The sequence below is a fragment of the Pipistrellus hanaki genome, assembly GCF_964339955.1.
Source record: "Pipistrellus hanaki genome assembly, chromosome: 5".
NCBI lineage: Eukaryota > Metazoa > Chordata > Mammalia > Chiroptera > Vespertilionidae > Pipistrellus > Pipistrellus hanaki.
Genome location: NC_140507.1, coordinates 86792273 through 86819964, shown reverse-complemented (window position 1 = coordinate 86819964; position 27692 = coordinate 86792273). Strand labels below are relative to the sequence as shown.

Here is a 27692-nt window from a genome sequence, read left to right as displayed (position 1 = left end):
TCTTGCAAGAATTGGTCATTTCTGGCCAAAAAAGCTTTGAAGTTGAAAATAGACCAGACTCTTGTCTGGACCTTTGGGGACAGGTTCAGGGTCAGGAATATTAACTACTTAAGAATCATCTGGGCTCTGCAAACAACGGTGCCTGATTGCCAGGCCCAGTGTACTGCCAGGCAGGCTCCCTCCTCACAAACTATCAGATAATGAATGACTGTGGTCAGCCCACGGTACCAGGAAGTACACCAATCTTATTCGCATCTTCTCACTTGGCTCAGAGCCTTCTTTGACTTCACAAAGGCGAAGAGTAATAAAAGTTGGCAGACTTGGACTTCAAAATTCCCAGCCACAAGGAGCTGCTCTCCAAAACTGAGCCGCAGTACATGGCTTTGGCATGCACCCTGGCAATCCAATTTCAAGCTGGTTTGGCCACAGGACCCGAACTCCAGTCTGCAGGACCACAAATGGTAGCCATGGTTCTGAAGTTAGCTTGTCATGTGGCACGAAGCAAACCATCATCTGTGTCTCAGTCTGCAGTAACTCAGAAGGTGACTTATTTTAAAAAATGCATATCTTATCAGAGATGCTGTTGGACTACAGAAATAAGCATATGTAAGTAAATAAATATAATGACCTGTTTCATCACTGAAATACTTCCTTTTTATGTAATGCAAGAGCAAGTATTGTGTATGCTGTCAGACTGTCGGTTACTTTATCAAAATATGAGTTACATCACACTTAAATGTCTTCAAACAGAAAGGACAATGCCTGAGATGTATGGTTTATCCATCATAAAATGGCCATGTAGATCATAAAATCAACCAACAAATTACAACTAATGAGACATGATTCTATGAGTTTTAAACTTTAGGATTATAAAGAGATAAGACTAGTATAAACATGAAAAAATCCATTTCGTACTTAACTGAAGCAAAAGTTTGGATTTGGTTTCTGATTATAAACAAAGAGACAGAGTTTGTCATAAGTACTTAATTGAATGATAGAAAGTGAAGTGTATGAAATTACAATGGTCATCAAGAATATGGGAATAGCCCTAGCTAGCTTGGCTCGTGGTTAGAGCATTGGCCCTCGGACTGAAGGGTCTCAGATTCAATTACAGTCAAGGGGACATACCTTGGTTTCAGGCTCCATCCCTGGCTCTGGTCAGGATATGTGCAGTAGACAACCAGTCAATGTGTCTCTCTCACATCAATGTTTCTCTCCCTGTTTCTCCCCTTCCTGTCCCCTCTCTCTCTCTAAAAATCAATGGAAAAAATAACCGGGTGAAGATTTCTATATTTGTTAATCATCACCCGAAGATTAAAGTTTAATTTTTGCTAGAACACTCCACTCAAGAGTCAGTATAGACTCGTACAACTTAACAAAAGGAAGATAAGCATTCCAATTAAAATATGGGCAATGGACCTAAATAGACACTTTTTTGAAAGAAAACATAAAGAAGGCCAAGAGATATATATGAAAACATGCTCAAAGTCACTAATCATGAGAGAGATGCAAATCAAAACAACAATGAGATACCATCTCACATCTGTCAGAATGGCTATCATCAACAAATCAACAAACGACAAGTGCTGGGGTGGATGCAGAGAAAAAGGAACCCTCTTGCACTGCTGGTGGGAATGCAGACTGGTGCAGCCACTGTGGAAGACAGTATGGAGTTTCCTCCAAAAATTAAAAATGACCCAATAATCCCACTTCTAGGAATATATCCCAAGAAACTAGAAACACCAATCAGAAAGGATATATGCACCCCTATGTTCATAGCAGCACAATTTACAATAGCTAGGATTTAGAAACAGCCAAAGTGCCCATCAGCAGATGAGTGGATTAAAAAACTGTGGTACATCTACACAATGGACACTACGCTGCTGCAAAAAAAGAACTCTTACCATCTGCAGCAACATGGATGGACCTGGAGAGCATCATGCTAAGTGAAGTAAGTCAGTTGGAGAAAGATAAATAACCCATGACCTCACTCACTTGTGGATTATAATGAACAACATAAACTGATGAACAAAAATAGATCAGAGGGGAAAAAAATTTAGAATATAATAGAAGTAATCCTATTATTTGCAGAATTTTAATATTTCCTACAACTTTTGTGATATCATACTATGTTAGTACAGTTTTGGTGATATTATACTTAAAATCCCTTTTTTCTTGAAATGTTAATATTTATTGCATGTATTATTTAAGATCGTTCTTCTTGAATAATTCGTGTTTAATGCATGTAGCATTATATTTAAAATCGTTTTCTTGAGATATTAATGTTTATTGCATGTATAAGTATCTTTAAGATCATTTTTATTAAAATATTAATGTTTGTTGCATGTAAAGTTATATTTAAAATTGTTTTTCTTGAAATAAAAAATAAATTAAAAAAAAAAAGTCAGCATAGTTTGAAACACAGGCTTACTTGCCAAACCCAGCCAAGACATCCTGAGTGGTTTGGGTCAAACCATCAAAATAGTCTGTTTCAGTTGCTGGACCTCCAAAGCTGTCGCCTGCAAGTGTAAGGTGACCAGACATCCCCATTTTTAACAATTTGTCCCTCGTCCCGCAGCGTTTTAAAAGAATCTTTCCAAAAATCGGGACTTTTTTAAAACACCGCGGGACACGGGACAAATTGTTAAAAATTGAGACTGTCCAGGACGTCTGATCACCTTATTTAAGTCTCAAATAAAAAAATATATTTATTACAATAATAATTAGTAATAAAAAGACACTTAGGTTTACTTTATTTGTTTCAATTGGTGATCCATTCACACTGCACAAACTTTAAAAGGCACAAAAATATCCGTGCCTAGCCAGAGCGGCTCAATGAACCCAAGAACCAAGGGCTCATTCATTGGTCCAAACCCCAATCAGGGCACACACTGATGTTGTGGGCTTGAGGCAGCCAATTGATATTTCTCTCTCATTAATATTTCCATCTCTATCCTTTTTCCTTCCTTTGGCTCTAGAAAAATCAATAGAAAGCATATTTTCTAAAAAAAAAAAAAAAAAAAAATACAGCCCTGGCTGGTTTGGTTCAGTGGATAGTGTAGGCCTATGGACTGAAGGGTTGCGAAGTCATTTGGCTCAGTCCCCAGTAGGGCGTGTGCAGAATTGCAGCCGATCAATGGTTTTCACCATTATGCTTCTATCTCTTTCCCTCTCCCTTCCTCTCTGAAATCAATAAAAATATATTTCATAAATAAATAAAATTAAAAGGTACACAAATATTCAATAGAAAAACTCTACTTTCTACTTTCTTTTTATTATTGACACTATTACAGATGTGTGTCCCTCCTCTCCCCACTCACCTCCACCCAGCCTCCAACCCCTCCCTCTGGCTATCCCTATACTGCTGCCTATGTCCAAGGGCAAAACTCACTTCTGACATCCAGTCATGCATTCCCCTCCAAGAAATAATTAACAATTTCATGTCTCCTTTTCAGAATGGCCTAGCATTCACAAGTATCACACACTGTTCTTAGTCTTTTGTATTCAGTGCCTAGAACAGTGCCTGAATAATGGGTAGTGCACAGGCATTTGTTTAATGAATAAAATTAATACTATATACATACACTTTTTACATCGTGCATCTACTCAAGTATATCTTTGAAACAGCCCATCTCAATGTATTTAGAGCTGCCTCATTCTTTTTCTCTCTAGAAATTTGGAGTTTAACATACATACAGAGAAGTACATATACCACACATGCACATTTCACTGAGTTTTCACAAAATGGATGCACCCACCCACCCATTACCCAGACCAAGAAACAGAAGGAACATCACTAACCTAAATGCCAATACCCCGGCACACCTTATACCTCTTCCCCTGCAGACAGCTACCCACTACCCTCACCTTCTGAGATTTATCCATATCTTTGTGTGTACATGGAAGTCATTCACTCTCACTGCCCTACAGTGTGCCTTGCAGCCACATTCGGCTCTTTGACCCCTTGAGTTTTTAGCAAAGGCCAGCTTAGGAGTACCCTCATTAAGTTAATAATGTACCTACCTATATAGTTTAAGTTTAAAAAATTGGGCTCTCAAAAGAAATTTCAATCGCCGTACTGTTGATATTTGGCTCTGTTGACTATTCAGTTTGCCGACCACTGACCTACAGGATCTCACTGCATGAGGATACCACGATGTATATATCCACTCAACTGTTGATGGGTCTAAGTGTTGTTTCTAATTGGGTGCTATGCCGAAGAGTGTACTATGAACATTTTGCACACGTCTTTCTGTGGAAACATACTTTCATTTCTGAGTGGAACCGCTAGGTCACAGGGTAGGTGTCTGTCTAACCTGACTAGGAGCTGCCAATTTACACTCCCACCAGGCATAAGATGTCCTATTGCTACATATCCTCACCAACACCTGGTATTTCTTTTCTTTTCTTTTTTTAAATTAATACAGTCCTTCCAGTAGAGTTGTCTGGCCTTGTGTTTGCATCTCCCTAATGACAAATGTAGGTCACCCTTCCATATGTTTATCACATACTTGGGTATCATTTATTTTGAAGTGTCTATTCAAATCTTTGCCTATTTTTCTATTGGGTTATTGATCTCTCTTATTGATTTGTATGTAACTTTTTAATTTTTAAAAAATATATAATTTATTGATTTTTTTACAGAGAGGAAGGGAGAGGGACAGAGAGCTAGAAACATCGATGAGAGAGAAACATCAATCAGTTGCCTCCTATACACCCCCCACAGGGGATGTGCCCACAACAAAGGCACATGCCCTTGACCGGTACTGAACCTGTGACCTTTCAGTCCGCAGACGGATGCTCTATCCACTGAGCCAAACCGGTTCCGGCCCAAGCACCATTTTTTGAAGAGATCATGCTTTAGTCACAGTATGTCAGTGCCATCTTTGTCATACACTGTCTCTATCCTGAACCCAATTCTCTTTAACGGCCGTATAGGACTCCATTTGTATGTATGAGCAGTGCATGACTACACTCATTTCCAACTGATTGACATTTAAGTTGTTTTCATGACTTTGTCATAAATAATCATATGTCCTTCCCCACATATGCTAGCATATCTGTAGGACAAACTCATAAAAATGCTTGTACCCTCTGCCAAGTCAAAGGGTACAAGCATTTTAAATTTTATTTATTTTTTTAAATATATTTTATTGATTTTTTTTACAGAGAAGAAGAGAGAGGGATAGAGAGAAACATCGATGAGAGAGAATCATTGGTCAGCTGCCTCTTGCACAACCCCTACTGGGGATGTGCCCGCAACCAAGGTACATGCCCTTGACTGGAATCGAACCTGGGAACCTTCAGTCCACAGGCCGACGCTCTATCCACTGAGCCAAACTGGTTCCGGCAGCATTTTAAATTTTAATCAATACTTCATAGAGGCTGTACCAATTTTAATGGAATTTTTCAAGCCATAACGAATGGCACACAACGCACACTACAACTCCAATTGCACCGAAGTTCCCAACATTTCTGAGCCTTAGACTCCCTTTCCTAAAACAATAAATATGTAACTATGCTACTGGTACTCACTGATTGGCAGTGGGTTTTGTACAAAATCATGTACATCCATGGAATCTGTGCCGCTGAACCGGGAGATGGAAACCCAAAGGAGCCATGCTGTCACGATTTGGGGTGCGGGGGTAGACCTTCTCTGCCTGACACGGAAGAGCCAGGCACCTGCTGTTTGCTCCTGCTCTGGAGGAAGCTGGCAGCCCAGCGGGGGCATGGGAACAGGTAGAGGCCCGGTCCCTGTTCCAGGAGGGTCTGCCCCGGAGAGTGACAGTGGCAGGTGCGTCCTGTCTCAGCAGAGGCGTCCCTGGCACTAGGCCGCCGGTGCCCTCAGGGAGAAGAGTGCAGACGCTGAAGCTGCCTTGGGGACAAGAAGCCTGACTCAAGCTTCTAAGTCAAATCTTCAGAACATGGCATCACCGTTCTGCTCAAGATACAGGTCTAAAAATCAACCAACCTTCCTTCCCTTCCCGGTTGGTATGACAATACTTGATGATCAATGCATGACCCTCCCCTCCCTGCTCAGCACAGGGACACTGGTTCTCCAGCATACCCGTGACACCTGCTTGTTCGCTCTGCAGCCGGCACCCTGTCAGTGCCCGGCGACAGCTGGGCCAGCGGCAGGCATGAAACCCTGTAACCACCATGGACCCACAGCGCGACTTCCACTTCGCAGGCTCCAACCTCAACACAAACTTCCTCTCCAGAACTCTTATACAAAGGGGAAGATGGACAGCAAAGGGAACCACCCATAAAATGAAAAGGCAGCCTGCCAAAAGGAAAGGAGACATTTATAAATCACCTATCTGGCACGGGGTTAATATCCGAAATACGTAAAGGATTCATGCAATTCAATGGCCAAAAAGCAACAACAAACAATCCAATAAAAGGCCTGGGCAGAGGGTCTGCGAGAAAAGACATTTTCCCAGCGGGGACCTACAGATGGCCAATGGGTACATAAAAGAGGCTCAACACTGCAAATTATCCGGGAAATGCAACACAAAACTGAGTCAGGAGAGTAAGAAGCTGGAAACATTCCTTGGCAAGTGGGATGGGGAAACTGAGACAGAGAGCTGAACAAACTGGCCAAGCAGTTGACAGCGGATGCAGAAGATCCCCGGGGTTAAAAGGCCCGGATGCCTAGCCAGGGGCAAAACTAGCCCCAGACCTCCCCCTTCAGGATGGCCTTTCCTCCCCTCACATATCACTGGTAATCCAGTTTAGACCTCTGACCTTTCTCACACGGAGATAGCATCGAGGCCTCAGTTGCCTGTCAGCTCCAGGGGAAGGAAAGCAGCAAAACCAGGGAGGTGACACCTGGGCCAGCTGCAATGACTGAGGACTCCCTTCCCAGACACCGACCAATCAGGGAGGGCCACGACTCTGAAGGAGCTAGAAAACTGGTATTCTGCCGAAACCGATTTGGCTCAGTGGATAGAGCGTTGGCCTATGGCCTGAAAGGTCCCAGGTTCGATTCCAGTCAAGGGCATGTACCTTGGTTGCGGGCACATCCCCAGTTAGGAGGTGTACAAGAGGCAGCTGATCCATGTTTCTCTCTCATCTATGTTTCTAACTCTCTCTTCCTCTCTGTAAAAAATCAATAAAATATATTAAAAAGAAAAAAGAAAACTGGTATTCTATCGAGATCCTCCAGTAAGACTCCCCCTAAAACTCCCAGCCTCTAAAAACTCTCAAAACAAAATGCCAGGCACACTCTCCCCCCCTGGCTCTCAGCCCTTCTTTCCAGACAGGCAAGCCATCTCCTAAACCAGGAGACTTGCAACCAGAGCAGCAGTGAGCAGTGGCAGCTCCTCCCAGGCTAACCCCGTGAACCTGTCCCCAAGGCCCCCCTTTCTCTGACTTTGCAGCGAGCTGACAGCAGCCCCACCTCAGCCATTTCTTTCCCATGACCTTTCTAGGCAGCCAGAGCAGCCCTAACTAGTCCCTCTCCTGCTGCTCCTTCTATGCTAGGCCCGCCCTTGTTTCTCTGTCCCCAGCTTTAGTAAACATACTCTAAAAGTCATCTGGACTCGTGTTATGAAATCTTTCCTGCACATCAAGAACCCACACACTACAGACTGCCCGGCCCGAGGAAGACTGGCTCCTGGCCCTAGGCCCGTCCCCTTTCCGGTAACAAAACCACGATGACATATCACACCTACGAGAATGGCGAGCGTCAAAAAGACGAGATAACAGTGTAGTGAGGAAGTAGAGAAAAGGGAACCCTTGTGTACTGTGGATGGGAATGCAGACTGGTGCAGCCACTATGTAAAACAGTATAGAGCTTCCTCAAAAATTAAAAACTGAACTACCATATGATCCAGCAATCTCACTTCTGGGTATCTATCCAAACTCACAGATATAGAACACAGATTGTAAATGCCTTAAAGCGGCACAAGGGGGGTTGCGGGGAGTGGATTAGGAAAAATGGGTGACAATAGTTAAAAGGGACAAACTTCGCCTAGCCAGTTTGGCTCAGTGTATAGAGCATCAGTCTGCAGACTCAAGGGTCCCAGGTTCGATTCTGGTCAAGGGCACATGCCCGGGTTGCGCATGCCCCAGTGGGGGGCGTGCAGGAAGCAGCCAATCATCACTAATGTTTCTATCTCTCTCTTCCTCTCCCTTCCTCTCTGAAATCAATAAAAATTTATTTTTAAAATAAATATATTAAAATAAAATAAAAGGCACAAACTTCCAGATACAAAATCAGTAAGTCCTGGGATGTAACTATGCACAACATGGTGACTAGAGTTAACAATTACTGTAGTGTATGTGTGAAATCGCTAAGACAGTAAATCTCATTAAAATTCTAACTGGAAGGAAAAAATTGTAACGACGTGTGGTTACTGACGTTAACTGGACTTACTGTTGCGATCATTTTGCTATGTATATGTAGAATCCTGATGTTGTACACCTGAAATGAACGTTATATGTCAATTATATGGTTTAATAGCTGACTCGTATTTATAGCAAAACCTCCACATGGAACAAACCACGGCAGACACAGGCACTGTACCTTAGGGCTGTGCGCAGAAACTCCCTCTTCACATGCTCCAGCAGACGTGCTCAAGGCACTTGCTCAGCTCTCCGGAGTCACAAAGAGCAATGGAGTAGTTAGAAAGCAGTGAGCCGAAATCCGAGTTTGGGCCATGTGGCTTGGGTAAGTCACTATATCTCCAGGGCACATTTTTTCCCAATAAAAGGAGATGTGAGCCAAGAGGTGAGGCTTACAGAATCCAGTTGTTAATATTTCATGATTCTACACACAAAAGGGCAGAGCTGTTAGATTTCTATACCGGAGCCTGAGGAGTATTCTTACAAGTGGTCCCTGGAAGGAAAGGCTCGCAGAAAAAGAGCAGCGCAGCCCGCAGGTGCAGGGAACAGACTAGACCAGGTGTCGGCAACCTACGGCTCCAGAGCCGCATGCGGCTCTTTTGAAGCTTTACCGCGGCTCTGACAACTTGCAAGCCTGTGTGAAAATGAAGGTAACGTCTTACAGCTCTGATGTGCTGACACTGTGCACTGAGGTTCAGGAGCAAAAATCCCATTAACCAGGTAAATTAAATATTTTAATTAGCTATTAATTTGCAAAAATATATTTTACATTGTTAAGTGAAAAAGTCCTTTTTTTCTTCAGATTGACAGCTAACTGCACGATCCGGTATATAGCATTAAGGTAAGAATATATGCAGTGTTATATTTGTTTTATTTATTTATTTTTTTAATATATTTTATTGATTTTTTTACAGAGAGGAAGGGAGAGAGATAGAGAGCTAGAAACGTCGATGAGAGAGAAACATCGACCAGCTGCCTCTTGCACACCCCCCACCGAGGATGTGCCCGCAACCAAGGTACATGCCCTTGACCGGAATCGAACCCGGGACCTTTGAGTCCCCAGACCGACGATCTACCGCTGAACCAAACCGGTTTCGGCGTGTTATATTTGTTTTAAATGTCCCAATGGTTTTGCGGCTCCCAGGTTTTTTTTTCCCTTTGGAAACGGGTCCAAGTAGCTCTTTATGTCTTAAAGGTTGCAGACCCCTGGACTAGACCATAGGAGGCCTTCTTACTCACTTCCCTGCGTTAGCAAAGGGCTATTCTCAAAGAATTCATCTCCACTGCAATTTCCTTTCCCTGAGCTGTTTTAAAATACAAAGAATGAGCTGAAACCTATTTGGCTCAGTGGATAGAACATAGCCTGGGGACTGACAGACCAGGTTCGATTCCGGTCAAGGGCATGTACCTTGGTTGTGGGCACCGCCCCGGGGGGGTGGGGGTGGGGGGTTCAGGAGGCAGCTGATGGATATTTCTGACTCTCTATCCCTCTCTCTTCCTCTCTGTAAAAGTCAATAAAATACATCTTTTTTAAAATACAGAGAATGAACACCCAGTAGTCTCACTGAGGGAATCTTAGGGGTCCAACTACTTCCTCTCGATATCAACAGTCCCCACCGTCTGATGAGGTGTGAAAATGTAAGAGAAAATGACACAGGCCGGAAAGGCGGGCCCAGGGATGGAAAGTCATTGGAACAACAGCAGCTTTGCGATGACACAGAGCTTTGTGTCAGAGACAAAGGCCATTTTTGTCTCTTGCTCCGGAACTGGCTGCCAGCAGTTCTGACAATCCCGACTACAGCCCAGGCTGGGAGAGGACGCGGCCTGAACATCACTTGGAAACGTAAGATTCACACAGCCATCCTCTGCCTCTCCTTACTCGCCCAGATCTCTGCTTCAAAACCACTTCTTACACTAAGCTCAAAAGCACATTTTTTAGTTCAAAAGTAAAACCCCGAGTTATGCTGGAGGCTACTTATAAACCAATGTCTACTCCAGAGAGTAGACTTATCATGGGTGATTTTACCTTTTTCATCAGGGAGAAAACGAAATATCCATTGGTGAATTACTTGTGAAGGACAAACTATGTGAGCTTGGTCAGGTTCCTGGGTCAAATTCTATCACAACTCATTCCAAAGAATTGAAAGAGGAGTTGTAACAGAATTTGACCAATATTCCTTTTTAAATTCTTTTGACTGAACTAAAATATTATATGTGTATAGAGTTACACTGAGTGGCCAGATTATTATGATCTCTGAACGCATATAATCTGGCCATTCAGTGTATATATTCTATATAATAAAAGGCTAATATCAAATTGTCCCCTCGACCAGGAGTTTGACCAACAGGCAGGCTGGCCAACCTCCCATGACCCCTCCCCTTGGCCAGGTTGCCGGACCTCACCCATGCATGAACTCATGCACCGGGCCTCTAATGCAGGGGTCTTCAAACTACGGCCCGCGGGCCACATGCGGCCCGCAGAGGAGTCTGATCCGGCCCGCCAGGTTTTTTGGGCAGTGAGCGCAGCCGAGGTGTTACAGTAGGAATTAGTAGTTCATATAGTCCGGCCCTCCAGCTCTCTGAGGGACCGTGATCTGGCCCCCACTTTAAAAAGTTTGAGGACCCCTGCTCTAATGCATACTGAGTGGCCAGATTATTATGCCACTCAGAGATCATAATAACCTGGCCACTCCGTGTATCATTGTAATGTTACTATACTTAAATAGCATAGCTAGATATAAACTAGCAGTTGGAAAAAATATTGCATTACGTAAAAATTCATTGCAATGGGATCTGATCCTTTACTCCCAGGCCCTATTGATTTGTCTCTTACAACTTAGATGAGGACAAAGCACAGTTAATTTAAGTTCCAGCGAAAGGGATGGCAGGTTGACCACCACACGCCTTCTGGAAATCGGGGCAAACTAAAGTTGGGGTAACTACCACCTTTGTTTCAAAGCCCCTCGCCGTGCTTTTCCTTCTCCACATTCCTTGTGATGGTTTACCTTTTGTCTGCATTGCCCTGTGCGTGTACACATGTGTTTAGTGTACGGCATCCTAACTCCTTCCTGGTAATGGGGAGTGACAATGACTTGAAATGCCTTTGTTTCTTTCATTCCATTGCATCTTCTTTCCTTGCCACTCACTGCTCAACACAGCATTTATCCAATGACTCAGTCCTCCTACAACCCTATTCACCACTGTGGCCAAGCTTTTATCTTCCCGTTGAGCCAATCAGACAACGCATCTTCCTCCACGAAGCCTCCGCAGACAATGAGAACAAGCGACAGCAAATTCCCATTGTCCCCATCCTATGTAATAACACACAACATGCAGGCGTTCAAGGCTCACCTAATCCTTTGTGTAAACAACTCACTAAATCTATTCTACCTGTGACTTCAGTGTTTCTTTCCCAACTACTGCTTCTGACTGTACCGCATGCCGAGAGCAGTGTGTTCACTGTGTGGAGGAAATTCCCTGTTAGAGTAGACATTCCGAATTAAAGTAGATATGGCAAGTGGGGCTGGTCCTTTTGGTGGTAAGAATGTGGATGTTTTCTTTTTCAATAAAATTTTTAAATAGAAAAAAGAAAAGGCAGGAACACAAAGAACATACTAAGTAGAATATAATACAGAAGTGGGTAAAAATGCCACCCAAGGGCACCTGGACAGGCAGAGATCAAGGTAAACAACCAAAGTTTGGGAAGCACTAATGGTGGAGAGATTGGCTTAGGAGGGAGATTGTATGTGGCCATGGACATGGCCGTGGGTGAGAAATGAACCTGTGTGTTTTTTTAATCTAGAAAATGGGATACTAATATGTGAGGATTACAGCATTATCTCAATGACTTAGTGAAATAATATGGAAAATAGCAACAGTAAATGAAACTTTTTGCTCTCAGAACTCCTTGCACTCTTAAAAATTATTGAGAAACCAAGAGCTTTTGTTTATGTGGGTTACATCTATAATTATTTACCATATTAAAATTTCAAGTGAGACATTTTTTAAAAAGTATTTATTTGTTGCCCTGACCGATTTGGCTCAGTGGATAGAGGGTTGGCCTGCGGACTCAAGGGTCCCGGGTTCGATTCCAGTCAAGGGCATGTACCTTGGTTGTGGGCACATCCCCAGTAGGGGGTGTGCAGGAGGCCACTGATTGATGTTTCTCTCACACTAATGTTTCTAACTCTCTCTCCCTCTCCCTTACTCTCTGTAAAAACATCAATAAAATATATGAAAAAAATAAATATATAAAAGTACTTATTTGTTAGTTATGGTATCAGATTTATTGGGGTGATCACTTCATCAGGTATATAAATACCTAATGACTACAATACTGTATATCAACTGTAGTTTAAAAATGGATTAAAAAAAAAAAACAAAAACAATTTTCCAAACCAAACACATAGGAGAGTAGCACTGTTTTACACACTTGGAAATCTCTTTAATGTCTGGTCTCACAAAGGCTACTGGATTCTCAAGCCTGCTTCTACATTCAACCTGCTGGCAATCCCACACTCCATACACCTTCTGGGAAACTACGCTGGATATTCATGAAAGAACAGTGTGAAAGCAGGTCCATCACATCTTAGTATTATTGCCAAAAATAATTTTTAAACTCATGGGCCCCTCAAAGTGTCTCTAGACCCCCACGTATGCAGAACAGTGCCTGTCACTAGATAAATTCTTAATGAATGTGAATTCTCTATTCCTTCATTCTTAGCCTCAATGTTGTTAGGACATGAAGACACTAGGGCAAGGATTTCTTCAATTCATTACAATTGTATAATATCTAGAACAGTGTTTTCCTGTAGACAGATGATCACCAAGGGATACTGTTGTTGGTTATTCTGGTTCATATAACTAATTAGCTGTATGATCTTCAGCCAAAGATTCTTAATCTGCGTTCAAATTCAGAGGATCATGGACTTTAAAAAGGAAAACAAAGTACAGCTCTTTTTCCTGACACTCAGCATGTACTTCAATTACGAATATAGGCAATAAAACCAGTTATAAGAGCAGTACCACTAGATCACAAGTATTTCATATCATATTATGGTTATTGCAGGTATCTTGAAAAATCATTTATGCCCATCACTAATTCAAAAGTATAGTACTTATTAGATTTATCACTAGATCTTGTTTTTTCATTAATAGAGAGCACATATATTATTACATTATCATAAATTTTGAAAATATCTTGACAACTGTATTTCAATACAATTTGATTCATTTTATAAAATCATTTTATTTACTTTAGAGAGGGAGAGGGAGCCAGACAGAAACATCATTGATGAGAGAGAATCATTGATTGGCTTCCTCCTGGGCTGATTGAGCCTGCAACCTGGGCATGCGCCCTCATCAGGAAACCAATACCTCCTGGTTCATAGGTTGATGCTCAACCACTGAGCAACACTGGCCAGGCACTAATGTGAATATTTATCACTAAAATCTAAATAAAAGTGTTTATAGCCTTATATCCTCAAACAGAACAAACTAAACAAAGAAAGAGAGAAAGAAAGAGTAACAGAAAAGAAAAGAAAAAAGAAAAAAGAAAAAGAAAAGAGTTGTCCCTGGCTGTGAGGAAGAGCACTTTTTCCTAAGCTCTCGGGCACTGAGCCCTTCACACCTGGGCACTAATGGACCAGACGTTTAAAGAGGCAGGCCCACTGGTCCTCTCACTTGATAAGATAGCACACATCTATATATAAAAGCCCAAGCGACCATTACAAAGGAGCAACCGGAACTGAAAGGACCAATCACTATGACATGTACTGACCACCAGGGGGCAGACGCTCAATGAAGGAACTGCCCCCAGCCCGCAGGCCCTGATTGCCAATGGGGCCAACTTCCTGGTCCCTCCCCCGGCTGGCAGGCCCCAATCCCCGGATTGAGGCTGGACAGGGAATTGGGGGTGGGCAGTGATGGATGCTGGCAGTGAGGGAAGGAGGAGGGGGGAGGCAGGCAGGCTGGCCAGGTCTAGGGACCCCACCCATGTATGAATTTCATACACTGGGCCTGTAGTAGGTATAAAAATCCCACCTAACGCTAAAGAGTGAGACAACAATGCTATGTTTACGAACTCAGAGAGCCCAGACAGATTGCATTTCAGTCCCTGTAGAAAAATCTAGGCTATGTCAGGGACAGCCAAAGGTGGCACCAAGATAACATAAGACAGCAGAGACTGCTGGCTTCACTGCCCACAATTCAAAGCGAGATCAAAGTGCTGCCCTACACAGAGCAGCTCTGAGGCTTCAGGATGACCACACATGGTTTCCTTCACCTGGACATGAAATCTGTTGAGCAGACACTCAGGACTGAAAACAATTTCCCCCCAAAAGTCCCACAAGCCAATTTTTCCAATTACATGTAAATAGAATCTGTCTATTCTATGCTTCCTTGTTTCTCAGCTGTGTCTCTCATGTTTTCATTTACAAAAATACAGACAGACTGGAGGCTCTTAGTTTGTCGTCCACATACGAACAAAACAAAATAAAACTCCTATTGGAGTGAACGAGATGCTAAAACCTAGCGGAGGAAAAACTGCATTAAATCATCACAGAAGTTAAGCTAGTGCTTTAGGACATCATCCCTACACCAAGGACAGCAGCTACCAAACGCACACTCTAATGCCTGGTCTATCTCCCGAGTGACAGGGATAGAAAACCATAACCTCCCAGGTGGCGCGGCTCAGAGGCTGAGGGTCAACCTCTGAACCAGGAGGTCAAGGTCTGATTCCTGGTCAGGGGGCATGGTAGGGCTGCGGGATTGATCCCCAGAAGGGGGCATGCAAGAGGTAGCCAATCAATGATTGATTCTCTCTCATCATGGATGCTCCTATCTCCCCCTCTTCCTTCCTCTCTGAAATCAATAAAAAATATACTTTTTTAAAAAAACAAAAAACACCATAACCTTCTGGTTCATGAAACCCAAGGATAGCAGGAAATGTAATGAAATGGCATGTTGTGAGAATCGTGAGAAATAAGTACGAAGGTTTGAGGTCTGAAGGTGGGAATGGATCTGAGTCCCAAGGAAAAGTCTGGATTGTGGGATGCCGAAGGCAGGAAGGCACTCTGGACAGGGGACAAGCACGAGGGAGCAAAGTCGCAAGAGGGACACTCCCTGGCGAGCTGCACAGAGCGAGGAGGGCAGTGAGGGTTAGTGAAAGGAGCCAGGGAGATAAGGTGGTGAAGAGACACTGAACTGGATTATGGGAATCTTGATAGTTGGGCTGTTTAGACTTTACCCTGCAGGCCCAGGAGGCTGCCCAGCTCCGAGGTGAAAGAAACAACAATGTGCTTTCGGAATAAACAATAGAGATTTATTCTCAGATTATCTGTCCGGACAGTGGGTCCTTTTGTCCATGGATTAACCAGAATCTATTGTGGCCAGTGAAATGAGAGTCTCAAATTCTATCCTGGGGCAATTTTGCTATGACCTGTGCCTTGGAAATGAAATTCCCAAATGTTTTTTCTTTTAATATATTTTTATTGATTTCAGAGATGACGGGAGAGGAAGAGAGATTGAAACAATGATGAGAGAGAATCATTGATCGGCTCCCTCCTGCATGCCCCCTACTGAGGATTGAGCCAGAAACCCCAGGCAGATGCCCTTAATGGGAATCAAACCTGGGACCATTCAGTCCGCAGGCGGACGCGATGCTCTATCCACTGAGCCAAACCAGTTAGAGCCCAAATACTTTTCTTGAATGATGACCAATAAGGTAACCTGAGTTCAAGACAGGGGAAAAAAGAGAGAGAACATATCATTCCTGCTTCTAAAAACAACATTTTAGAGCTATGATTGCATTAACTACACCAAAGTCCTAGCAGTTTTGGAAACAGCTTTTATCCTGTTACACAAAGTTAGAATTGATAACCTTTTTTGTAAGTACTAAGTAACAATTAGGCACTTCTCAATATGCTGTAAACATCCCATCTATTAGATAGCATTTTACCTCCATCCATTACTACTGGCTACTTAGTGTCACCCGACTATGAGTCTGAAGCCTCAAGACCAGGTCACGGCCACGTGGTCAGGGCCAGGAGAAACAACGCCTAGCTATTTCTGAGTTGTAGCCACAGGACAGTACAAGGATTCTAAAAGAAATTTAAAGGTAAATGTAGAAGGTTTGAAATAGGGCAACACAATGAATAATATGTATATGGAGAGACTGACTGGTTTATTAACTGACTCAGGGCTACAGAATCTAAAAGAACCCAGAGACGTTAAGCATTATCTCTGAACGTGACTTTGCCATCAGACAGCACAGGGACCGCTCCCTAGTGAGGAGTGAAATAAGGAAAAACCAGGCAGGAAAGAGAGTAAAATAAGAGATCAGATTACGAACAGGCCCAATGAATGAACCTGAGAGGAAGTGACACAATGCTCACCGCACACCTCTGTTTATACCGGGGAGTCCCCAGGAAACCTAATGGCCACCATAATCTCTGGGGAATGGCAATCTTCCCACAAGACCTGAGTAGAACCACGGGGTTCACCTGGATCAGAGCCCCCACACTGCCACCCTCTGTTTCGGCCCCCAAACCAACACAGCAGCAATCCCTCGGTGGTCAGGGGACCCTCCAGCGCCGCTGCTGTGGATGCCAGGCGCCTGTCTTTGATCATTTTCCTGAATAAAAGGTCCTCAGAGCCTGGCCAGGTCGCCCAATGGTTAGAGCACATGTGTCAAACACACGGCCCGCGGGCCAAATCCAGCCCGCCAGGCCTTGCAATGTGGCCCGCACCGCGCTGTCATCGCTGCACTCCACTGTCAGTTTATGACATTGTCAGTTTATGACTGTTCAGTAAACCATTCGGCCCGCGATTTAGGCTGGATTTTAGATTTTGGCCCCTTCTCTGATTGAGTTCGACACCCCTAGGTTAGAGCATTGGCCCCAATACCAAGGTTGCGGGCTCCATCAATGGTCAGGGCCCATGCAAGAGTCAACTAATGGCCCTAACCGGTTTGACTCAGTGAATAGAGCGTGGGCCTGTGGATTCAAGGGTCCCGGGTTCGATTCCGGTCAAGGGCATGTACCTTGTTTTCGGGCACATCCCCAGTGGGGAGTGTTCAGGAGGCAGCTGACCGATGTTTCTAACTATCTCTCTCTCTTCCTCTCTGTACAAAATAAAATATATTTTTTTTAAAAATAAGAGTCAACCAATGAAAGCCCCAACAAGTGGATGTTTCTCTGCCGCCCCGTCCCCGCCCCCCCCCCCTTCCTCTCTTTCCAAAACCAATCCATGAAATTTTAAAAGTATAATCTCCTGGGCCGATCCCACGGGGAAATGGGAGATTCAGAAAGTAGTCCTTGGCCCTCCCTTACCCTCCCTTAGGAGGTGAGCCCTGGGGTCCCCACGCCCGTTCCCGAGCCGCCACCCGCTTCCTGCCTCTCCCACCGCACCCCCGAGCTGAGTTCCCCATTCACTCAACGGCGGCACCGGCATCGCGGCCCCAGGAGGCAGGGAGGGGGCTCCTGACCCCAACTCCTCCCTGGGGGGCCGCAGAGAGCACCCGAGAGGGAGGCGGACCCGGGACAACGAGCATCCCGGCTCCGCAGACCTGGGCGGCTGCAACTCCCGAAGGGAGCGGAGCGAGGAGGAGCGAGGCGGCACCCCGACGGGGGTCCCCAGAAGAACCCGGGAGCGCCCTCGCCTCTGCCGCTTCCTCTCAGCAAAGCGCTGGAGCTTCGGGTTCGGAAGCAACTCGACCCGTCCCGGACCCAAATGCCAACCGAACGCACTTTTAGCCGCTAACTTCCCCGCGGGGCCCGGAGGGCTCCGATCCCCGCCCGCCCACAGCCGCCGCGGGAGGGGGTCTGCCTGCGCGCGGGGCGGCAGGAGCCGGACCCAGACCCGTCTCCGGTCCCGTCCCCCGTCCCCCGTCCCCGGTCCCGTCCCGGCGGCGCGCGCCCGCCGCCCAACTCGGCGCCGATGGGCGAGCACTCACCGACGCCGTACTTGTGCCGCTTGGTGGGGATCCAGCGGGCCATGGCGGCGACCTCGCCCGCCGCGGCCGCAGCGGCAGCAGCAGCAGCTACCACTCCCGGGGCGCCGGCCGCCGCGCCCCCGCGCCCCTGCGCGCCGCGGGCCGCTCCGCCATGTTCCGGCCCCGCCCGCCCCGCGGCCACGCGCTGCGCCACCGCACCCGCCGCTCCCGCAGGTCACCTGCTGGGCCGGCGGCCGCGCCCCCACCCCCGCCTCCTCCCGCCCGGCGCCGCCCCGCCCCGGCCGCGCCCTCCGCCCGCTGGTCCGCCCCACTCCGGCTCCGGCCGCCCTGGCGCACTTCCCCCAGCAGCTCCAGGGCACGGAGTCCGGTCCCGGTGTGCCCTGCCGGGGGCTTGCTTTTCGCCGCCTTCTCCACCCGGATCCTCCGCGCCTGGCTGGACCCCGTCGGCAGGGCTGGGCTGGGGGCGCCGCGCGGCGGGCGAGGACTGCGCGGTCCGCTCCCCGCGCGCTGAGCCCGGCGCCCCTGGACGGCATCCGTGCGCCCCAATCCGCCCCCGGGGCCCTCGCCCTCCCGGGACTAGCTCCCGGCGCGCCCCAGAAGCGGTTGTGAATGAATGAATGAATGAGCGGTTGGACTGCGTCCTCCGCCCGGACTTTAGCCGACACCAGGAGCCCCTGCGGTTACAGCCTCGGAGCCGTGACCGGTCTGCAGGGAAACGGAGAATCCAAGCGAGAGAGACGCTCCTCGCCAGTGGCGGGTGGTTTCCCTGGGAGCCTGGGTGGGCACTTTAGGGAGCCCTAAGTCGGAGACCCTGCACCCCCAAACACCGGGACTCCTCCCCGCAGGGAAACTCAGACCCTCGGGCTCAAAGAGAACAGTCCCGCCAAGACTAAGGCGACAAGGCGTCCCGCTTTGGGCGGGACAGCCCCGATTTCGAACCATGTGTCCCGCGGCGTTTTTGGATAAAAATCGGGACTTATTTAAAACGCCGCGGGACACATGGTTCGAAATCGGGACATCTGGTCACCTTCACTCCTGGCACGGTGTGGTGACAAAGAGCCAGCCCTTGGGGGGGGGGGGGGGGGTGACTGTCCGCTTTGAACTGCCCTGGGCTCCGGTTGGCGCCTCTGAAACTCACTTCCTCTCCGAGAGTCCTCCAGAATGGAGATTGGATGGGGTTGGGGGAGCCGGTTCCTACCTCACACATACAAGTAAAAATCTGAGTAAACGATTGGCTGCTTATATTCACAGTTTGAGAAAACGTCCCAGATTCTGGTCCTGCCGTCGGTGATGGCTTTCTTGCCTACTTGGAAAATGAAGAGAAAGGAAAATAAACATGTAGTAAGAGTAAACTTGATTGAAGAATTCGTGCATTTAACTGTTTGCAAAACAAATCTGAATTAAAAAACAAAAAGTCCTGATCATGGTGCCTTGTGGGTAACTAACTCCTTGGCTGGCTCACTTATTCATCCACAGATAGGTTTTTATTCACAAAGGTTTTCTAAGTCACGAAATCTCTCATTTTACTAGTAGACTTAACCTCCCAAAGGAATTCCAGCATCTCCCCTAAATGATTTCTCTTTTGCTGTAATCATGATTAATCTAATTCCCCAGATTAGGTCATTTCTTCTTTCCACAAATACTTATGAAGTGCCTATTAAATAGCAAGCCCAGGGCCCAGCAGTGAACAAATTAAAATCTCTACCCTCATTGAGCTACAGTCTAGAAGAGGTAAAACAACCTTCAATATATATAAAACCCTAATATGCAAATAGACCAAACAGCAGAACAACCAAACAACAGAGCGAAGAGTCTTTATGACATGTGTTGACCACCAGGGTGTGCACGAAGAACATGGCGGGCATCAGCAGCAGGCAGCAGAACCTGGAACATGGTGGGCATTGGGCATGGGCAGGATGGTGGAGCAAGTGAGTGGGGGCAACAGACCAAGGCAGGGTACCAGTTGCTGTCATCTGGTGGTTACTAAAAACTCACCTGGTGCCTTCAGTGGGTGTGAGCAGCAGCGGCTGCCAGCCCTGATGGCCCCTGATGGCTTCTCCACCTACCCCTGCTCCTGAGGGGCAATCAGGGCAGCAGCCGCTGCTCGCACCCACTGCTGGCACTGGCCCCAATTGCTCCATGCTGTCAGTGCATGGGAGCAGTGGCAGTGAGAGTGGGGCTGCCAGCAGAGAGGGAACTAAGGGCTGCGGTGGGAGGGGCCAGGCAGGGGCATGAAGGATGGACCGAGACCCACCCCTGTGCCCACTGCAGCCTCATGGCCCACAGTTCCTTTCAAGGTGTATGAATTCGTGCACTGGGCCCCTACTTCTATATAATAAAAGGCTAATATGCAAATTGCCTTATGACTGGGAGCTCTCTGCCCTTCCCCCAATCACCCCGCCCCCAATTGGCTCAATTCCCAATTGGCCCCCTCACCCAGATTGGAGGTGGGGCCAGCCCAACTGCTTGCTGACCTGGCCCCATAGGGCAATGGTGCCATCAGGCTGGGGCCCACCCTTTGTGCACTGGGCCTCTTGTAAGCAAATAAATGTGTGCCCAAAGAGGCTATAGCTGTAGAGAAAATTCCTAAGCAGGGAGAAGAGGATGGAAGAGGGGTAGGGCAGCGCAATGCTGTAGATGTGGTCTGGAAAGGCCTCTGGTAAGGTGACATGAAGGAAGGAAGGAAGGAAGGGTTCAGGAAAAGCATTCTGAATTCAGGAAACACAAATTCATAGGCCTGGAGGCATGTTTGGCAGGTTCCAAAAATATCAAAGAATCCTCGGTGAGAGGTGAGTAAGAGGAAACTTGGTCCCAGAGGCCCGGAGAGACCAGGTAAAACAGGACTGTGAAAGGCATAGTAAGGGCTTTTTCTATTACTTGGAAAAGAGAACTTTGGATGGTTTGGTGCCAACCAGGGACATGTTCTAATTCGCCTCCTTTGGCATGAACAGACTGAAAACACAAGGGAAGAAGCAGGAAGATCAGAAAGATGGGAGGCTATTTCAGTAGTTCAAGCAAGAAGTGAAGGTACTTGGAGTCAGGATGGGGAGGTGGAAAAGAATGTGGATTCTGGACATAGACTGAAGGTAGGACCAACAGGAAGTCCGTGGGCAGAGGGGAATTTGCTGAAGCTTTTGGACTCCTCAGGGTACTTTCTTTCTTTCTTTTTTTCTTTCTTTCTTTCTTTTTTTAATATATTTATTGATTTTGTACAGATTGTACAGAGAGGAAGGGAGAGAGATAGAGAGTTAGAAACATCGATGAGAGAGAGTCATCGATCAGCTGCCTCTTGCACACCCCCTACTGGGGATATGCCCGCAACCAAGGTACATGCCCTTGACTTTAATCGAACCCAGGACCCTTCAGTTCCCAAGCCGACGCTCTATCCATTGAGCCAAACCAGTTTCTGCTCCTCAGGGTACTTTCATCAGTATATGGTTTTGAAAAGGTTGCCCCCAATATAAGGCTTTTACAAAAGAACCTCACTGTATGGATTTCTGGGCTCACAAACCTTGGATCCTATCTCTGAGTCAAGACACAAGATGGGTCAAAGATAACCTAAAATGTTGGGCTTGAGCTACTGATAAATAGAGTTGCTATTTCTTGGTCCTCTGTGCTATCTACCTCATCTTCACCCTTTATGTCTAAACTAGAGGCCCGGTGCACAAAATTCATGCACTGGGGGAGAGGGTTCCTCAAGCTGACCTGCACCCTCTTGCAGTCCAGGAACCCTTGCTCCTTACCGCCCACCTGCTCGCTGCTCCTTACTGCCTCGCTCGCTGCATCTGCCCCCTGGTGGGGAGGGACCTCCAGAGGGCCCAAGGGCATGTCTGACCTGTCTCATTCAATCCCTATCAGCCAGACCCCAGCAGCAAGCTAACCTACCGGTTGGAGCATCTGACCCCTGGTGGTCAGTGCACATATCATACGAGCAGTTTGAGCAGCCTTATCATATTACACTTTGATTGACTGGACGGCAGACTGGAGACCAGACACTTAGCATACTAGGCTTTTATTATATAAGACTAGAGGCCCTGTGAACGAATTTGTACACAAGTGGAGTCCCTCAGCCTGGCCTGTGGGATGGGGCCAAAACCATCTCTCCAACACCCCAAAGAGGTCCTGGATTGTAAGAGGGTGCAGGCCAAGCCGAGGGACCCACCAGTGCATGATTGTGGCCGAGGAGGGATGCGGGAAGTTGGCCAGCCAGGAAGGGACTGCGGGAGGGCTCCAGGGCATGTCCAGCCTGTCTCACTCAATCCCCATCAGCCGGACCCCAGCAGCAAGCTAATCTACCAGTCTTGGAGCATCTGGCCCCTGGTGGTCAGTGCACGTCATATCGGCCTTAGCATTTTACGCTTTGGTTGGTTGAACAGATGACTGAACACTTAGCATATTCGGCTTTTATTATATAGGATTGTTCTGTACTGAAGGTTTCCTCGCTATTTCTTTAGGACTCACCTCTTCATACCTTCCTCAGTAACCCCTCTATGTGACCCTTTAGGAGCTGAGGTACTTTGCATTGTGGAATAGAGACTTCACAAACTTCCTTCATCTGTGTTCAAGGAAGTTGGATGTCCTGTGTTCTCTAACCACTAGTCTGTTTTACGTGTAATACACATCAGTGTTAATTAATGCTCATCCAGTGGAACTGGGTTTTTACCAAAATGATTTCGGCTGCCTCACCCCACCCTAGCATGGTAGGTTTTTTTTGCAAAACATGAGGTTTTATTTGGGCATTGGCTATTTCAAGTTTGACACTAATTGCATTAAAATGGCTGGAGGAAAAAGTAAAATGTAAATTACAGCTTTCAGAATGTTTGTTATTTTCCCCGTGAAGACTGAAGTCCACCTTTACTTTATTACAAAGGATGGTTGGGTACCGATTGGAAAGTCTGGTAAAATCACAAAAGCAGAACTGTTCCAAGTCTCTTATTAAAACGAGGCTTAAAATTGGGGAGTCAATCGGATGCGTAGGTGGAATAACAGCTTGATTCCCAGAAACATCCTTTTCCTCTGATTCCTTTTCAGACTCCAAAACCCACCCAAATACAAACAGGCATCTGCGGACGCCAGCACTTGTGAGCTCTGCTCAGAGGCTCCTTGGCGAGGGGAATGGGGATAAATGAACTTGGAGGCCAGTTTGACAGGAACGTGGTGACTCCCCCTCGCAGTGGTTTCTAAGAGAAGGGGTGGGTGTGAACACAGCTGCCAAGCACCCTGCTCTTCCATTGATTGCCAGGTCTTTTTTTTTTGCCAAGTCCGGTGCCTGGATGGCTTCTCTGAGAGAAGCTGCGGGCTCTCTTTAAAAATCTTCTCTCCTCTCACCCTCAGAGAGAGGAGGCTCAATTCTTTTTAAAATATATTTTATTGATTTTTTTTTTAAATTAGAAACATCAATCAGCTGCCTCCTGCACACCTCCCACTGGGATGTGCCCGCAACCAAGGTACATGCCCTTGACCAGAATCGAACCTGGGACCTTTCATTCCTCAGGCTGACGCTCTATCCACTGAGCCAAACCATTTTCAGCAGGAGGCTCAAATTTTGATCCTACATATGAGTGAGTATAGTTACTAGAACCACAAAGAAAAGTGTGTGGGGTGCAGAGGAGGGGGCGGGGGAGAGGAGTGTTATTGGCTTTAAGCACCCCTCTGCAGTCTCCTAAGGGCAGATTCTTTGGGACAGGGTGGTTCTGTGTAAGTCAGAAGCCGTGACACATTGTAATTTGTCTAAACTGACAAAGAAGCTGTCCTCTCCAGCCCTCGAAACCCTGTTCTACGTGTGCCAAGTACTCATATCAATCACTATCTCCTCTCTGCCCCAGAGATGACCTGCGTGGTGAGCGCCGCTGGGCCTGTCCTTGGCTCTGCCATGTGGCTGTGGGCGCCCGGTATCTCTGTGAGTGGGGAGAGGATGGGCAGTGCCCTAAAGCTATTCAAGTCCTCATCCCCCTCGCTGTGGGAGTCACGCTGGGTAAGCACTTTCACCCGGTTCATGGACACAGCAGAAAGCTTTCTGTTTTGTTTCTAGAATGCTCTTTGCTGCAGATATCTAAACGTGCTCCAACAAACCTTTGGGAGAAGCTGATGACCTGAGTAGTATAAAGTCATTCGTTGTATGAAAATCAGATTGATATTTAGGTGAGAAGGATTGAAAATGACTTGATTTTTTTAAAACCTGTATTTGTAGCCCTGGCCAGTGTGGCTCAGTTGCTTGAGTGTTGTCCCATGTACCCAAAGGTCGCCAGTTCAATTCCCGATCGGAGCTGATGGATATTTCTCTCTCCCATTCCCTAAAAACAACCTATTTTTAAAATTAAAAAGAGAAAAAATATATATTAAAAACTGCATTTATATATTTTGAACAATTCCTACATGTGTTGAAAAATTATCTTTATTAAACTCTGTTAAAACAAGAGATGATGAAAACTAAGAAGCAATGTGGGGAAATTATGATGTAAGCATAGTAAAAATTATTAAACTGTATATGCCATAATATGGTTATGACCATATCTATAATAATAAAAGGGAAATAGACTAATTAGACTGGACAGCTGAACGACCTTCCAGACTTCATTCTGGACATCCTTCCGGATGAAGCCGCTGTGGTGGGGGCCAAGGCAGAGGTGGTTTGGGGCGATCAGGCAGGCAGATAAGTGGTTAGGGGTGATCAGGGAGGCAGCCGAGCAGTTGGGAGCCAACAGTCCTGGATTGCAAGAGGGATGTCTGATTGCCGGTTTAGGCCCGACTCCTGTGGGATTGGGCCTTAAACCGGCAGTCAAACATTCCCCAAGGAGTCTTGGATTGCAAGAGGGTGAAGGTCGGGCTGAGGGGCCCCCCTCCTATGCATGAATTTTGTGCCCTGGGCCTCTAGTCTATAATAATAAAAGCATAATATGCTAATCAGACCGAATGACCTTCTGGGCAAAGCTGGGGCTGCAAGGGAAGCCCGCATCCCAGGTGCCAGAGGGAAGCTGGTGCCAGCAGACAGGGGAAGGAAGGCCTACTCTTGCACGAATTTTGTGCATAAGGCCTCTAGTAAAATTTATATATTTGCATGGGAAATGACCAAAGAGGAACATGAAAAAGTAGGAATTTTTCTTCACCCTTCTTCAAAACAAAACAGACAAAAGAAAACAACTTGGTTGCTGAGATATCTGAACTATGTAGAAAAGCAGGAAGTTAAATGCCTGAACTTGATCTTTATTTGGGACAGAAGTGCAGTTTCATTCTGCAGCCCCTTCATAATTGTGACATTATTATTATGGCTTGAGGACCATAGTTCACCAACGCAAACTCAAACCATGACTGGCCTCCGGGAGGAGGAACAGATACATACGGGGCTTTCGCACCAGAAGCCTGTTACGTAGCGATTTGGAAGCAGCTCCAGGAGGAAAGGCAGTGGAAGAGGACACCAAGTACTACGAGCTGCCTAAAAGTCACAGGCCGGCACTCCTGGGACAGTGAGCGCCTGTTGGGGGGAATTGTCTACGGGTGTCGAGTAGCCCTTCTGAACTCTATGTTGAACGACAGAAATTAAAAATAAAAACCTTAGCTAGCCCTCTCTAAGACAATAGCACCCACATTTACTTTGGTGCCCAGTGACCACGCAGACTCCAAAATGGAGTATCATTCGGCCTTGGAAAAGGAGGAAATCCTGCCTTTTGCAGGAACATGACCTTGAAGGCATTCCGCTGGGACCTCAAGGTCTTATCATTACGCCTTATTTCACTTATAAATTAATTAAGACAGAGAGACAAATACCGTGACCTCACTTATATGTAGAATTTAAAAAATGCCATTCTGGGCCAACATCTTTTGAGTTCCAATTTCAATGTCGAACAGTTCCTTATGTGTACATGTCAGCCATGATATTTCAGTTCTGGATGGTGGACAAAGGGTGGTGTTGCAGGTCCGACCCTCTCTACAGACTGATTCATTTGCTTCCCAGCATAACCATTATGGCTTATCTCATTTTCCGTTCTCATAAGTGTTTTTCTTGTATCACATGATCTCACTCATCTAGGGGAAATAATGAACAACATAAACTGATGAACAAAAACAGACCCGGAGACAGAGAAGCATCGATAACACTGTCAAACCTCAGAGGGTAGGTAGGGGAGTGTGGGGGAAAGAGGGAGAGATCAACCAAAGGACTTGTGTGCATCCATATGAGCCTAACCAGTGGTCAAGGACAACAGGGAGTGGGGGCATGTGTGGGGAGGGGTTTGGGATGGGAATGGGGGGATGAGGGCAATTATGTGATACCATAATCAATAAAGAAATAAAAAAAAAAAAAAAAAGTCAAACTCTTAGAAACAAAGAATGGTGGTTGCCAGGGGCTGAGGAAGGGGATGTTAGTGGAAGGGTATAAAATAAAGGACTTTTTCTGTATGGTCTTTGATCTCAAGGTATGGATTCACCCCAGGATTGTTTGGGGTATAAGTGGGCAATATTTCTGAACTCACTTCATTAAGACAGCAATGTAAATTTGAAGAATTCTTTGTGGCAATCACCTGGCTCAGCTGGACTGGAAGGACAGGGCCTTGGGGTTCTACAGAGTTTCTGAGTCACTCCAGCGTATAAAGTTCTTATTTAAACAAGGCCCGCCCAGCCGTAAAAGTATGCCTCAGGGTTTGTTTCACAGGACAACTCACACCACGGAGCAAAATGTCTTCTAGGAGGAGAAATAAACTCCCTGATGTTCCTTCTGGAGGAAAACTCCATTTATAAATCATGTGACCCTTGTCTGTTCAGAACAACTCTGGGCGTGGCCCACCCTTCAGGCACCAAGGAGTGCCAGTCCCGGAGTTTTCTCCTGCGATTTGCCAAAAAGGCCTCTCTGTGCTCCAGTCTCTGTTTGTGAGCATGTTGTTGCAATTCATTGTCTGGGCACAGCTGTTAACATTCTTCAGCACCGAGTATTATTTGAAAACGGGAAACTCCAGTTTACCTCTAATGTGAACAACAGGAGAATTCAAACAGCATTTAGTACTGAATATTTTGTAAGGCATTTTGAGTAAAAGCATACCGATAAGATGAGTACATCTGTAGTACATCTAATAGAGAATAAAAGAAAAATAGAAATACACACTGTTAGAAACCAAAGGATATAGGACCATCGAGGTGGAGAAGCAAGTTTGCATAAGGCTGTGCTGTACAGAACTTAATGAATTGTAAAAACCACAAGCAATGGCCAGTGTTCTCAGTGGTTAGAGCGTTAGCCCAAGCACCCAAGGTCGGGGGTTTGATTCCTGGTCAAGGACATGTATCTGTTTGCAGGTTTGGTCCCTGACCCCGGTTGGGAAGCATGGGAAAGCAACAGACCTATGTGTCTCCCTCACATTGATGCTTTTCTTTCTCTCCCTCTCCCCTTCCATGTTCTCCAGTG

General features: G+C 46.2%; 1 protein-coding gene across 1 annotated transcript in view; it reads right to left on the bottom strand.

The window, feature by feature from the left end:
• Positions 1 to 18533, bottom strand: part of DOCK5 (dedicator of cytokinesis 5) — a 191311-nt gene extending 172778 nt beyond the window's left edge. The window contains exon 1 of the mRNA XM_084884799.1: positions 18302 to 18533. Coding sequence (XP_084740925.1) covers positions 18302 to 18344 — 43 coding nt within the window. The 5' untranslated portion in view covers positions 18345 to 18533. The remainder of the gene's footprint in view (positions 1 to 18301) is intronic.
• Positions 18534 to 27692: the final 9159 nt, after the last annotated feature.